Below are 16,164 nucleotides of genomic sequence, written 5' to 3'. Positions count from 1 at the left end.
CTAAATTCTTTATCCTGAGCTGACAAATTAGACAAAATCACTTTTTGATTAAAAAAAAGGAATAGAGCAAGTGAATTAGAATTACGAACCTTTAAATTTCATGTAAACGAGGCCAAGCAGCTCTGCCAGGGCAATGATAGCCAGACCCGAGATCAAAAGAGGACCTTGGGTTGGGGCACACACTGTCAAAAAAAAAGACAATGACAAGACATAAACTTTGGCAGAGCAAGTTCAAGTTCAAGCAAGTTCAAGTTCAGAGCAATTGAGAAGCAGTGTGACTCAGTGGAAAGAGCATGGGCTTTGGAGTCAGAGGTCATGGGTTTGAATCCCGCTACACCACATGTCTGCTGTTTGACCTTGGGCAAGTCACTTAACTTCTCTGAGCCTCAGTTACCTCATCTGTAAAATGGAGATGAAGACTGTGAGCCCCACGTGGGACAACCTGATCACCTTGTAACCTCCCCAGTGCTTTGCACATAGTAAGCACTTAATAAATGCCATTATTATTATTATTATCATCATTATTCAAGGTGATGTAATTTCACATAAATACCAAATAAAACATATATAAACATTTTCCATTACCAGGAATAAAAAAATAATGATCACTACATTCCCCCAAAATAAGTTTCTCAGCTTTGAAAATCTGACAAGCGATGCAGAGCTAGGCCCAAGTCAGAACCCTGTTGTGGAGTGGCTGTGTACTGACGTCCTGGGGTTGGTTATTTCAAGTCTAAAACTTTTAGGGAGTCGATCTTTTCTTTGGTAGAAAATTGCAATTCTCTGAATACATGCTGCAACCATCCAAAAACTTTAACGTGGTCTCCAAATGTGTAGGTGTCCAACAGAAATCTACAGTTAGACAGTAAGTGCTCAATAAATACGATTGAATGAATGAATGTCAAGAGCAATCTGTGGGATATTTTCTTCACCAAGAAAACATTGCGTCTTAATAAGTCTGGAGTCACATCCTCAGAAATGAGAGCCACAGGCACTTAGCTTCCCTTCCTTTTCAGTTTTCTGAAATAACGTCTGGTAGGACTGGGTACTCTTTTCAGGCCTGATGATGTGACGAGCTTGTTCAGAAAGTTGCAGACTCACTTCTGAGCCACTTTCCAGTGAGGTCCATCAGTTGTTTGCTGTGCCTGAGGCTGGGGCTTTGGTCCAGGCCTACGGTCAGAGGACTATGCAGCTCGAGAACAGAAGCTGGGGACTATCAGTCAATGGTATTTATTGAGCGTTTCCTATGTGCAGCACACTGTACCACTGCTGGAGAAGCAGCATGGCTCAGTGGAAAGAGCATGGGCTTTGGAGTCAGAGGTCATGGGTTCAAATCCCGGCTCCACCAATTGTCAGCTGTGTGACTTTGGGCAAGTCACTTCACTTCCCTGGGCCTCAGTTACCTCTTCTGTAAAATGGGGATTAAGACTGCGAGCCCCCCGTGGGACAACCTGATCAGCTTGTAACCTCCCCAGTGCTTTAGAACAGTGCTTTGCACATAGTAAATGCTTAATAAATGCCATTATTATTATTATTATTATTACCAACTGCTTGAGAGAGTAGAACAGAATTACACACACTCTTCTCTAGCAAGTTTACACTCTAGAGGGAGAGAATGTTACACTACAATCTGATAGCTGAAGGTCATGTTTGCCTTATCTGAGAACCAAAAGGAAAACCTGATTTTTTTTTAATGGCATTTGTTCATGGCTTACTATGTGCCAGGCACTGTTCTCATGATAGACACAAGTCAATCTTGTAAAAGGGACTTACAGTTTCCTTCTCCATTTTACAGATGAGGTAAAGAGAAGTTAAGTGACTTGCCGAGGGTCACACAGCAGACAAGTGGCAGAGCTGGGGTTAGAACCCAGGTCCTTCTGACACCCAGGCCAGCGCTCTATGGCCACACTGCTTCTCAGTTGCACTTCTCAAGTGACTGAGATTTCCGGGGAAATCCAGGGCTGCTCACCTAACTTTGTGAAATCCTACCCATGCCCAGACCCCATTGGGGCTTGGCAAATGTCACCTTTGGGATCCCCCCTTATCTTCTAGGCTGTAAACTAGTTGCGGGTAGGGAACGTGTCTTCCAATTCTGTTGCATTAGACTCTTCCAGGTGTTTAGTACAGTGCTCTGCACCCAGTAAGCACTCATTGAATATCACTGATTGATTCACTTCCGGTAAACCAGTATCAGCGGTATGCCAGTGGGGGTCAAAATCCATAGGTTTGGATCGCTGAATCCTGCCGTTTGTCCTGCTAGAAAAGAGCCAGCTCTCTGAAATTAATTTGTGGTGTTTATGAAACCCCCCTGGATTTTTAATTCAACAATTGTTCAAAGAAACCCAACTTCAGGCTCAACAATTCCACAAAGACATATCAATGGTTATTACTGGTTCCATAATAGCAAAAGGGATGTTTGAGGAAAACTAAAAAGCAAAAGCATACTCAGACTAGCCAATCGAAAGGCAAACGGGTCATGTGAAGGAATACATGGCAGAAATATTAAGTGCCTGACCTCCCCTTTGTAATTATAAGTAAAGAAATGGCTCTTTGATAAGTCTGGATGGTTACAAGAAGTTCTGGAATTCAAGGGGAGCCAATCTATTAAAGCTGGAGTTAAGAAACTATTTTGAATCTTGGGGTTTCTCTATCTAAAACAGAGATATCCTCAAGCATATAGTGAATTTGCATCCAAAAAACCTACCCTGAGTTTTGCTGGGTTGATAAGTGAAGAAAGGCCAGTCAACATCGACATTCCCCCCATAGAATCAGAACTAAGCTATAGTCTCTTCTATCTGCTTAAGGTGCTCTGACTTGCCTTGAAAGGATATAAATTCCTAGACTGTAAGCATTTTGACTTTTTCTATTCTCTGCAGAGTTCTTGGAGTACTGCGGTTGCTTAATAAATGTTAAATAACAGCAAAAGTTCAAGAAGTCCAAAGCACGGAAATAAACACAATTCCTACCCGTAGGCTTTTATGATACTGGCAGAACACCTGGGAGAACCTGACGTCAAGTTGGTATAACACTTGGGAGTGGTTCAGATGACATGAAATAAGGTATTTGAAGAAAAAGTTCAGAAGAGAAAGGCCATCAAAATGGATGGTGGAGTTACATTGTGCCTAAGGCCTCAAAGTGCTTTTTTCAACAGATCTTCTACTGTAGAGATTCTGCAGTTTGGCTGCTAAACCAACCCACAGGTGAGCCACTATGGCAAATATTCTCACAACAGAGTGCCCGGTTCCTGCTCTCGCTGGGGGAACGGAGCAGTGGAAAAAAATAACAAACGAGTGATACTGTTTGCATGACACTCTCTGGGGGCTCCAAATGAAACGAAATGAAATTTAACCGTTCAGTTTATAGAGACGTGTTCCTTACCCATGACACACAGGCTTAATCCAACAGCAGCAAGTATATAGCCACCTAACTGCAGGATCAATATTGCAATGGCAAAGGAGGTCATCCCAAAAGCTGAAGAAGAAAAAGAAGTCAAGTGTTTACAAAAGCTGCTGCAAGAATAGTAGTCAAGAACAATTCTCTATTTTTCCCCTTCAGCATCCAGGACCGTTAATAATAACTGTTGTGCTTATTGATTAAGTGCTTAGTATGTGCCAAGCGTGGCTGAGAAGCAGCGTGGCTCAGTGGAAAGAGCCCGGGCTTTGGAGTCAGAGGTCATGGGTTCAAATCCCGACTCCACCAATTGCCAGATGTGTGACTTTGGGCAAGTCACTTAACTTCTCTGTTCCTCACTTACCTCATCTGTAAAATGGGGATTAAGACTGTGAGCCCTCATGGGACAACCTGATCACCTTATAACCTCCCCAGCGATTAGAACAGTGCTTTGCACATAGTAAGTGCTTAATAAATGTCATTATTATTATTATTATTACTAAGTATTGGGTTAGAGCCGCTATTAGTAGATTAAACACAGTCCTTTCTCCGCATGAGGCTCACAATCTAAGGTGAAGGGGGAACAGGTACTGAATCCCCATTTTAGAGATAAGGAAACTGTGGCACAGTGAAGTTGTGACTTGCCCAAGGTCACACAGCAGATGAATGGCAAAGCCAGGATTAGAACCCAGGACTCCCGACTCCCAGGGCTGTGCTCTTTCCAGTAGGCCACACAATTTCATATGGAGGAAATTCCACTGATACAAGAAAATGGATACTAAACCCTGTATATCAGGGTTGAAAAAAACTCTTAGTGCATCATTTCCCCAGCCCCTAAAATGAGAAGCAGTATGGCCTAGAGGAAAGAGCAGGGGCCTGAGAGCCGGAGGACCTGGGTTCTAATCCCAGCTCCACCACTTGTCTGCTGTGCGACTTTGGGCAAGTCACTTTGCTTCTCTGTGCCTCAGGTCCTTGACTTGTTCTTCCTCCTATTTAGATCGGGAGCTTCATGTGGGACAGGGACTGTGCCCGACCTAATTAAACTTGTACTTGCCCCAGCACTTAAACAGTGTTTGACATGTAGTAAGTGCTTAACAAATACCATTTAAAAAAGAAGAGGCTAGGAGTTGTACTACTTCAACTAGAAGCAGGCCTCCCTCTTATCCTTTCTCAACTAACAGTGCCTAAATATCATTGGCTGCCCTCCAAGACTATCATTTATTTTCTGAAGGCTCATTCGGCTTAGGGAACATGTCTCACTACAGTGCTCTGCACACAGTAAGCACTCATTAAATATTATTGATTGACATAATTTTCCAGCCCTCCTTCTCAGTTTATTCAGAGAATAACTTAATGATAATAATAATAGCAAAGTAATAGCAATTGAGGTATTTGTTAAGTGTTACTCTGAATGCCAAGCCCTGTACGAGCCGTGGGGTAGATACGATATATCTGGTCAGACACAGTCCCTGCCCCACAGTCTCCTGAAGGAGGGGGAATAGGTAGTAAATTCCTCATTTTATATTAAATTCCTCATTTTACCGATGAGGACACTGAAGTGTGGAGAAGTGAAGTGACTTGCCGAAGGTCACGCTGCAGGCATGTGGCTGATCGGATCCTCTGAATCCCAAGTCTGTGCTCTTTCCAGCAGGCCACGCTGCTCCATAGTCAGATTTGATTAGACTTTATTCTTTGGGGTCTGGGTGTTCCAAACTCTTTGCAGACAAGACACTGGGTCCAAATCCCAGATCCAACCTCATCAAGGAGACTAGCTTCCTTCTTCGGGCAGGATTGTGTTTTCTTTTCTTTTTTTATTTTATAGATCATTTCTTTTTCAACAAGGCATGACTGCAATACCAATGTTCGCCTACTTCTCTCTTCTTGCACATAGCTTTCCATGCTGACACACGCTTCTGGGTACGACACATATATCTCGATTCTCCTGAAATTCTTCCCAGTTTGTTTGAAGTGAACACCCTACAGTACAATACCTGCACTGAAAATGCAATCCGCATTTCCAACCAGACATTCATACTGTCTGATTAATGAGATCTTTTCATTAAAGCAGGCAAAACACTTCCTTGATGTTCCCACTCGCTAAAGCGTCTGAAAATTATATTTACTGATGTGTGACTTTCCTTTTCAACTGAAAGATGAAATGACGTCCACGCTTCCAGCTCAAAACGATGGCAGGCAATGAACGAAACTGACGTCCCTGATTTTTAAAAACAGAGCTCTTACTTCATTCTAACTCCTCTGAAGGTGAAAAGCGGTGAGGGAGGAAGGATGGCGGGGGAACCCAAAAGCTAAATGAAGGTGCTGTCCTAGCTTCATAAAGTTACCATGCTTTGCACGCAGTAAGCACTTGATATTCATTCATTCATTCAATCGTATTTATTGAGCGCTTACTGTGTGCAGAGCACTGTACTAAGCACTTGGGAAATACAAGTCGGCAACATATAGAGACGGTCCCTACCCAACAATGGGCTCACAGTCTAGAAGGGGGAGACAGACAATAAAACAAAACATGTAGATAGGTGTCAAAATCGTCAGAACAAATAGAATTATAGCATATGCACATCACTAATAAAATAAATAGAATAGTAAATATGTACAAGTAAAATACATAGAGTAATAAATCTACAAATATATACAAGTTCTGTGGGGAGGGGAAGGAGGTAGGGCAGAAGCTAGGTAGGTAGGGCGTTGATATATCAGCGAGTCACTGCAAGCTCCCTCTAGACTGAAAGGTTTTGTTTTGTTTTGTTCTGTGGTATTTGTTAGGCTCTTACTGTGTCCTAAACCCTGGGTAGTCACACAGTCCCTGTCCCACATGGGACTTACAGTCTTATACCCCATTTTACAGATGAGGTAACTGAGGCACAGAGAAATGAAGTGACTTGCCCAAGGTCAAAAGAGGCAGAGCCGGATTTGAAACCCAGGCTCCCAGACCTGTACTATTTCCACTAGGCCATGTTGCTGCTTCTCGTTTTGGGCAGGGAACGTGTCTACCAACTCCCTCAGATTGCTCCTCCAAGTGCTCAGTAAAGTGCTCTGCACAGGGCAAGTGCTCAGTAAGCACGACTGATTGATTGACTGGCATTTCTTGAGCACTTGCTGTGTGCGGACCGCTGCGCTGGGCGCTTTGGAAAGTGCAGTGGGGTTAGCGGATGCCCACAATCTCACAATCTTGCTTACAGTCTGCAGCGGGAGATGGACGGTGACGTAGATTACGGATGGTAGAACAGACCGATATTTACAAAGTATTACGGGGCTGCTGTTTAAGTGTGTATATGATTTAGAATCGAGGGCCAATTGGGGAAATAAAGGACTTAGGGAAGGTCTCTTGGGGATGGGATTTAAGTTTGTTGTGGGCAGGGAATGTGTCTGTTTATTGTTATACTGTACTCTTTCAAACAGTATAGTGACTCGCACACAGTAAGCACTCAATAAATACTATTGAATGAATGAATAGATGAATTTAAGGAGGGCTTTGAAGATGATGATGATGGTATTTGTTAAGTGCTTAATAATAATAATAATACTGATGGCATTTGTTAAGCGCTTACTATGTGTCGAGCACTGTTCAAAGTGCTGGGGTAGATAAAGTTGTCCCCCGTGGGTTCACAGTCTGAATCCCCATTTACAGATGAGGTAACTGAGGCACAGATAAGTCAAGTGACTTACCCAGAGTCACACAGCTGCTTAATATGTGCCAAGCACTGTTCCAAGCGCTGGGGTAGATACAAGGTAATCAGATGTCCCATGTGGGGCTCAGAAACTTAATCCCAGACTGAGCCCCTTCCTTCCTCTCCCCCTCATCCCCCTCTCCATCCCCCCCATCTTACCTCCTTCCCTTCCCCACAGCACCTGTATATATGTATATATGTTTGTACATATTTATTACTCTATTTATTTATTTATTTATTTTACTTGTACATATCTATTCTATTTATTTTATTTTGTTAGTATGTTTGGTTTTGTTCTCTGTCTCCCCCTTTTAGACTGTGAGCCCAGTGTTGGGTAGGGACTGTCTCTATATGTTGCCAATTTGTACTTCCCAAGCGCTTAGTACAGTGCTCTGCACATAGTAAGCGCTCAATAAATACGACTGATGATGATCCCCATTTTACAGATGAGGGAACTGAGGCACGGAGAAGTGAAGTGACTTGCCCAAAGTCACAGAGCTGATAGGTGGAGGAGCGGGGATTAGAAGCCACGACCTCTGACTCCCAAGCCACTAAGCTACGCTGCCTGTGAAGGGGGAGGGAGGCCTGAGGGAAAACGTGGGCGAGGGGTCGGTGGCGGGAGAGATAAGATCAAGGTCCAGAGAGTACGCTGTTAGACAGACGGAGTGTGCCGGCTGGGTTTCGGTAGGAAATCGGCGAGGTAGAGTAGGAGAGAGAGCTGAAAAAGAGTTTCTGTTTTACAAGGAGGTGGATGGGCAACCACTGGAGGTTCTTCAGGAGTAGGGCGATTCAGGTTGAACGGTTTTCCAGAAAAATGAACTGGACACCGGAATGAAGCACGGACTGGAGAGAGGAGAGACAGTATGTAGGGGCCAGGGATGAGGAACAACATGGCCTAGTTGGAAAAGCTCCGGGCTGGTAGTCAGATGACTTGGGTTCTAATCCTTCCTTTGCCAGTCCCCTTCTGTGTGACTTTAGGCAAGTGAACTTAACTTCTCTGCGCCTCATGGGGATTCAATTAGCTTGCTCTCCCTCCTGTTTAGTCCGTGAGCCCCACGTGGGACAGGGACTGTGTCTGAACTGATTGCCTTGTATCTATCCCAGTGCTTAGATCAACGTTTGACACGTAATAAGTGCTTAACAAATATACTCATAGTATCAATAGTAAGAATAATGGCAATGGTGATTTAAGAAAAGCAAATCATTTGGAATTTTTTTGATAGGCATTAAACACCAGCTGAATAAGTTCATTACGTGAAATGATCCTTTCTGAATGGCCTAGGTATCCTAAAAACCTGTGCTGCTCATCTTGGGGGCACTTCAGCATTTGCAGCGTGGCTCAGTGGAAAGAGCACGGGCTTTGGAGACAGAGGTCATGGGTTCAAATCCTGGCTCCGCCAATTGTCAGCCGTGTGACTTTGGGCAAGTCACTTCACTTCTCTGGGCCTCAGTTCCCTCATCTGTAAAATGGGGATTAAGACTGTCAGCCCCCCGTGGGACAACCTGATCACCTTGTAACCTCCCCAGCGCTTAGAACAGTGCTTTGCACATAGTAAGCGCTTAATAAATGCAATTATTATTATTATAACATAATAATAATAACGATGATAGTATTTGTTAAACAAGTAAGTAAGGTAATCAGATGTTCCATGTGGGGCTCACAGTCTTAGTCCCCATTTTACAAACGAGGTAACTGAGGCCCAGAGAAGTTAAGTGACTTGCTCAAGGTCACAAAGCAGACAAGTGGCAGTGCCAGGATTAGAACCTACGTCCTCTGACTCCTAAATCCATGCTGTTACCACTAGGCCTTGCTTACATTGCTACTCATATGTTCTTGAAATATCTTGTGTCCTAACGAGAAACAGACAAATGAAGACCTTTTTCCAGCAAAGACAGTGACATTAATATAAAGGAAAAACAAAAACAAAAAAGAAAAACCAAACACAAATTACAAATGAAGGCCTTTTTCCAGCAAAGTGACATTAATATAAAGGAAAAACAAAGAGAAAAACCAAAAACAAATTACATGCTTTAGCAAATGAATGAATCCTCACCTGTCATAAACACGCAGTACTGCAACAGTACTAGCATCAGAGTAGGGACTACAATTAAACCCAGCCCGGAAGCATTCTTTATCGAATATTCACCTGTTAACAAAAACAATAATAATAGCATTGATATTAAAAGGATGCCACTTTCACACAGCACCTACCACTGAAGAGCTCAACGCACTTCACATTTTTTGGAAGAATGCTTTCATTTCAAAGAATCCAAAAACGGAGGGAAGAAATAGATGATGGCTGCTGTTTCTCCACAGAATTAAAATTCAGAGATATTAATAATATGCTCATGGTGGGGCAGTTCTCAGTTATAATATAACTCTGTAATAGTGCACTCTTCCAAGCGCTAAATTCAGTGTTCTGCACATAGTAAGTGCTCAATAAATATGACTGATAGGGAAGTCTAAAAGAAGGCGTTTCACCTTCTCTTACAGAGTTCGAGCTGCTGATTCCTGACATAGGGATCAGACTGCAAGACTACCTTCTCTCTGCAAACTTGTTCTGGCACGATAGTAAATTAATCTCAATCCCGTAAAGCAACGTACACAAGAATAATCTGTGTCCATTGAAATCAAGTGCTACTTGTGAACAGTGTCTTCAATTCAATTCCACCTACACAAACATTCGGATGGTAAAGATTCAGGGCCACAGATACTCAGCAGGCAGAGGCAGAATAAATTAATAAGGCAGTAAGAAGAGAGGTAAAGACAGCTCTTAGCTCGAGCCTCAGGCTATTCCAATGAATCACTTTGTCCATGGTCAAACCACAGTTTTCTCATCGACATAAAGACACAAACTCTACTTCCTTGTGGGGAGTGGAGAATAATTAAGACAACATATAGCATTTGGCAAGCCAAAAGTTCTATCTACATTCTTTACAAAGGGCCTGTCAGATGTTTCTAGGAATCGTTTTAGGGGAATTCTCCATCCTCACAAACTCAGTAGCCACAGCTGGCTTGGCTGCCCAAGCTGAATTTTTTTAAGAATTGAATTGAGATGAGAGAATCTGATCTCAAGCCTACTCACAATCTTTCAATCTGCCAAACTAGCTATCCTACAACTCATTTAGGGAACTGGGTAATATGGTTCTGTTGAGAGAGAGCAGACTAGTAGTGTCCCCTTTGAAAGTCCAAAGGGCTGATAATGTTAATTCCAGGCCAACAGATAGAAACATATCTACTCCTACAGTAATTCTTTCCCCACCTTATTAAAAGTGCTTCCTCCACAAAAAGTCAAATAACAATGATGGTATTTGTTAAGTGCTTACTATGTGCCAAGCACTGTTCTAAGCCTGGGTGTGGATACAAGGTAATCAGGTTGTCCCATGCGGAACAAATGAAGTCCTACTTTTTTAATTTCAAATTTGCATTTCCCATTTACTTGTAAAGGCAGATTTTCCTGGTTAATGACAATTCTATTCCAATATGATCTTTTCTTCTCTCCTAAATAAACTACCTGGTCATTCTGACAGGTTTAGCCAAACAGAGAGGCCTCAGCAAATTCAATTTCACCCAGAAGAGAGAGAAGAGGTGGCTATTTGTGGCGAGTGGAGCCTTTGTTTTAAAAACAAGACAAAAAGCAAAAAAAAACCCTAACACCCGTGCACTTCCAGTCAACAGCAAATGCTAACCATAAGAGCCTGATCACATATGTCTGGTTCCTTTTGGTTCACTGAATGAGGCTCCAGTGGCACTCCACCACAACCCACGAGACCGTCAAAGGAACGCCACTCCCGGGCGATTTGAGACGAACTCATCAACCAGGAGCCAATCCCCGGGCACTTCTGGGCCGATGTCTTTTTAAAACAAACTTCCTTTGTGCCTCCCTTAGCAACAGGGAGGATTTCAATGAGCCACAGAGGACCCTGGAGGATGCCGGGGAAGCCAATCTGAGTCCTCCATGGACCAAGCAGGCGAAAGCATGCACTAAAGCCAGAGTCATTTGAAGGGAAAGTTATTAGACTCTTCCTCTCCTCTACTCTCCTGTTCTTCAAGGTAGGAGGAGACAAACTGGGATTCCCTCAGGATTGCCCAGAAATATTTCCTCAGTTAGTCAGGCCGGCTCACGGGTCTCATCTTCTCACTTCGAGGAGTCCAGGGGATCCTGTGAGAGTCAAAAAAGGGACTCGGGAGTCCATCTGTTCTCTAAGAGAAGGGGCTCGGGTCTGGCACGGATGCCTGGGTTTCAGATCTAACCACCCATCCCCCATTAAACTGCCTTTAGGCTTTGACACCAAGAGAAGGGTAAACTGAGGTCAGAAAAGAAGCAGAGTGAATGACTCTCTCATTTCAGTTACTACAGTTCCTCTCTCGCAAGACCCACACCAAGAAGATGCAGATGTTTACTGACTTACCTGGGATAAAGAGGGCAGCTCCAATAATGACAAAAAGTGTGAGGATTATTCCAGAAATAATCAAGCCAAAGGTTTTCTCACTTGGACAGTTGGCTTTATACTTTAAGGCTTAAAGGAAAAAGGAGATAATTATTCATAATCATTCTTGAAGTTTATTTTCAAAACATGCCAGATATATAAGCAAATGATCCTAGCTGAAATCTATCAAGAATGTGCAACGGGCTGTCCTACTCTCTGAGTAACTGATTGCCTACCCTATTTTCTATGTTTGGCCTCTCTTTGCTACTGTTGTCCGTATTGGCCCCTTACGATAGGGAATAAACTAGCTGAGAGCTTGCTGTGTCCATTACTAAGTGAGGGGGAGATGAAGGATTCCGTATTGCTCATAGAGATCACACACAAAAAAATAAATTACAAAAGGAATCACCACATTACAGGTGAAAGTATCTTCCCACCTTCTCCATCCCTGTTTAATTTGGATACAAACTATAAAAGAGCTGTTGGGAACTAAAATGGTATAACCGTGCAGTTTCTAGAAGAGATGAGCTCTTACTGTAGGTACTTCAGATACGATAAACTGGAATTTCCCATGAGTCAGAGAAAGCCCTTCTTCACGTTGGCACCCCAGCTAAAATTTTATGACAACTGTTACATTGATTCACTTCACATCCTTTTTCAACCAATAAATATAAAATGCCAATGGGCACCGGGCCATTTTTCTGACGACAGCAATGTTTGAATGATATCTTAGGTTCTTCATTCTCTTTTACAATTTAGAAATTTGGACAGAAATCCTTGGAAAAAATTGGGAAAAAAAATCAAAACTTTGGACCAATATATTTAAGGGTGTATTTGTAAGTGGGCAAAGAGTTTCCTAATACCATCACAGTGGCTTAGTGGAAAGAGCACGGGCTTTGGAGTCAGAGGTCATGGGTTCAAATCCTGGCTCCGTCAATTGTCAGCTCTGTGACTTTGAGCAAGTCACTTAACTTCTCTGTGCCTCAATTACCTCATCTGGAAGATGGGGATTAAGACTGTGAACCCCCAAGGGACAACCTTGTAACCTCCCCAGCGCTTAGAACAGTGCTTTGCACATAGTAAGTGCTTAATAAATGCCATTATCATTATTATGATCATTATTATCACAGTCCACCTGAAGTTACCTGCTAACATCAGCCCGTAACCTCCAAGTTTGGCAGGGCAGTCCAAAAGTTATTGACCAATTTTGAGAGCGATTTTCATGCCAGGGAAAGAAAATGTCAATCATCAAGTTCCCACAGTTCTTCTACCTCCCTTATCCACCCTGCATCCCTAGACAAACAATCACTCTCCCCACCTTCACAGCCCTATTAAAAGCATATTTCCTCCAAGAGGCCTTGTCCAACTAGGCCCTATTTCCTTTTATCCCACTCCCTTCTGTGTCATACTTGCACTTGGATTTGCCCCCTTTATTCATTTATTCATATTTATTTTGCCCCCTCCTTCAGCCCTACAGCACATATGTCTGTATCTGTACATGATTTATTTATATTAATATCTGTCTCCCTCTCTAGACTATAAGCTCGCTCTGGGCAGACACCAAGTCTACCATCTCTGTTATATTGTACTCTCCCAAGCGCTTAGTACAGTGTTCTGCTCACAGTTAGGGCTCAATAAATATGATTGATTGTTTGACCTACCACATGGAGGGTGAGGCTATACAAAGGATAAAGAATCTGTGGACAGGCTTCATTATCATTTCAAAGAAGTCACCATAGCAGTCGTTAGCTGAGAATGTGTTATATTGTCATATTGTACCCTCCCTTGAGCTTCCAATAAGTGGAAATAAGTGCCATTCCAAGAGCTTAGTGCCATATTCTGCACACAATAAGGGCTCAATAAATACCATTGATTGCTGGCAAAGTCATGAACAATGCTAATGTTCTTAAATCTGATGACATGAAACAAAAGAAATGCTGCAGGGAAATTATCAAAAAAAAGGGGGAGGATTCTACTCCTGTAGAATCTCACTGTTTTTCCTTTTTGATGAATTAATAATAACAACTACTACGGCATTTGTTAAGCACTTACTATACGCCAAACACTATTCCAAGTAGATGGGACACAATCCCTGTCCCACATGAAGCTCACAGTCCGTGTGGGAGGCAGAACAGGTATATCCCTTCCTCTTAATCTCCATTTTCCAGATGAGAAAACTGAAGCCCGGAGGGTTAAATGATTTGCCCAAGGTCACACAGCAGACAAGTGAAGGAGCTGGGATTAGACGCTAGATCTAATCCCACTGGCCCACTCGCTGTTCAAGTTCTTAGCCAAAATCCTTCTAGGCAGCTACTGAACAAGATCATCATCAATCATATTTATTGAGCGCTTACTATGTGCAGAGCACTGTACTAAGCGCTTGGGAAGTACAAATTGGCAACATATAGAGACAGTCCCTACCCAACAGTGGGCTCACAGTCTAAAAGATCTAAAACAAGATCGTTAAGAAGCTACCAACTCTGTTCTATTGTACTCTCCCAAGCGCTTAGTACAACACTCTGCACACAGTAACTGCTCAGTAAATATGATTGAATGATTGATTGAGTTCACACCTACTGGAGGTTTTCCCCAATAACCGCCAACAACCCACTTTCTCTCTCCTGCCGTCTTAGTCCACAGCCCCTGAAGTACTTATTTTTTAATGGCATTTGTTAAGTGCTTGCTCTGTGCCAGGCACTGTATTAATCGTTTGCGTAGATACAAGCTAATCAGGTTGGATATAGTTCATGTCCCACGTGGAGCTCACAATATTAATCCCCATTTTACAGATGAGGTAATTGAAGTATAGAGAAGTGGAGCCACTTGCCCAAGGTCACACAGCAGAGAAGTGACTGAGCTGGGATTAGAACCCAGGTCCTTCTGACTCCCAGGAGTGTGCTCTATCCACATTGCTTCTCATGCCTCTATCTTATATTTATATTCATATCTTATACCCTCCATTATTCCTACCTGAAATTTATTTGACCGTCTCACCCATTAAACTAAAAGCCTCTTGAAACCGACAATCATGTCTCAATCAATCAATCGTATTTATTGAGTGCTTACTGTGTGCAGAGCACTGTACTAAGCGCTTGGGAAGTACAAGTTGGCAACATACAGAGACGGTCCCTACCCAACAGTGGGCTCACAGTCTAGAAGGGGGAGACAGAGAACAAAACAAAGCATAGTAAGCGCTTAACAAATACCATCATTATTATTATTATTACTATTATTATTATTATTATTATTATTATTACCATTGTTATTATTACTATTCTCTGGGCCTTAGTTCCCTCATCTGTAAAATGGAGCTGAAGACTGTGAGCCCCTCGTGGGACAACCTGATCACCTTGGAACCTCCCCAGCGCTTAGAACGGTGCTTGGCACATAGTCAGAGCTTAACAAATCCCATCATTATTATTATTAAAATGTAGGGACCGTCTCTATATGTCGCCAACCTGTACTTCCCAGATGCTCAGCTCAATAAATACGATTGATTGATTGGGCCTCAGTTGCCTCATCTGTCAAATGGGGCTGAAGACTGTGAGCCCCCCCGCCCCCCAACCGTGGGGCAACCTCCCCAGTGCTTAGAACGGTGCTTGGCACATAGTAAGCACTTAATAAATGCCGTCTCCTAACTCTTTGATACTCCCCCAGATACTCAGCACGATGCTACTGCTATAAATACAATGGATGATGATGATGACCATTACATATCTGTTCCACAGGGAACACTTGTGCGCTTGTGTTTTCAGTCTTATGTGTGTGCGTACACACACACGCACACAAATGTTCACTGGTAGCAATTACCACCACTAACATTATCTCTGAATATGGAGGGCGGATACACAAACCCTTACATGTTCTGATACCAGATATCTGACTTTTCAGAAACCCCAAATTTTAGGTTTGCTCACTCCTTTGCAACCCAGAGATCTGAGTGTGTGAGGGTGTGTGTGTGTGTGTGTGTGTGTGTGTGTGTGTCTGTGTGTGTGTCTGTGTGTGTTCGCTGAAGGTGGGAAGGAATGGGGGGGAGAGGCGTACGCTGTTTCTCAGGCCTGTCTCCTCTCTAATAGATCTGGGAAATGCAGGGGAACCAGGGCACCTATTTGCAAGCCACAGATTCTCCCTGTCATCATCATCATCTTCAATCGTATTTATTGAGCGCTTACTGTGTGCAGAGCACTGTACTAAGCGCTTGCGAAGTACAAGTTGGCAACATACAGAGACAGTCCCTACCCAACAGAGGGGTCAAATCCAACCAAATTAAATAGAGTTAGAGCTAGATGGACATCATTAATAAAATAGAGTAGTAAAGATGTAGCAGTAAAATAAATAGAGTGATAAATCTGTACATAAATAGATATACAGGGGCTATAGGGAGGGGAAGGAGGTGGATGGAGACGAACAGGGGGGCTGAGTGTCCCTCCCCCTTGGATTGAAAATGAAATCCAGTTATTCCTGTGCATTCACTGATCCTAACATCAGTTATCTGAATAAATTTGGCAAACATACACTTTAACTGAAAGCCACAGATATTTGTAAAACTAAGCTCTTTACTTTCTCATCGCTCTAAGCAACCTTGGCGGATTTTCTCTCTCTTTTCTGCCTCAGTTCAGCTTCCCTCTTCCCCCACCCGGGCCCCCCACCAAAT

At 42.9% G+C, this 16,164-nt stretch overlaps 1 protein-coding gene across 3 annotated transcripts in view; it reads right to left on the bottom strand.

Annotated features, from left to right (window-relative positions):
- The window catches only part of CD47 (CD47 molecule), a 46,305-nt gene that overhangs the window by 9,787 nt on the left and 20,354 nt on the right, over positions 1-16,164 (bottom strand). For all 3 annotated transcript variants that reach the window (XM_038766307.1, XM_038766308.1, XM_038766309.1), the window contains exons 4-7: positions 11,493-11,600; positions 9,134-9,226; positions 3,379-3,471; positions 90-182 (exon numbers count right to left, since the gene is read on the bottom strand). In XM_038766307.1, the coding sequence (XP_038622235.1) occupies positions 90-182; positions 3,379-3,471; positions 9,134-9,226; positions 11,493-11,600 (387 nt within the window). The remainder of the gene's footprint in view (positions 1-89; positions 183-3,378; positions 3,472-9,133; positions 9,227-11,492; positions 11,601-16,164) is intronic.

Source organism: Tachyglossus aculeatus, chromosome 24 (assembly GCF_015852505.1).
Source record: "Tachyglossus aculeatus isolate mTacAcu1 chromosome 24, mTacAcu1.pri, whole genome shotgun sequence".
Lineage (NCBI taxonomy): Eukaryota > Metazoa > Chordata > Mammalia > Monotremata > Tachyglossidae > Tachyglossus > Tachyglossus aculeatus.
The sequence above is the reverse complement of the archived record's forward strand: the minus strand, read 5'-3'. Positions and strand labels throughout refer to the sequence as shown.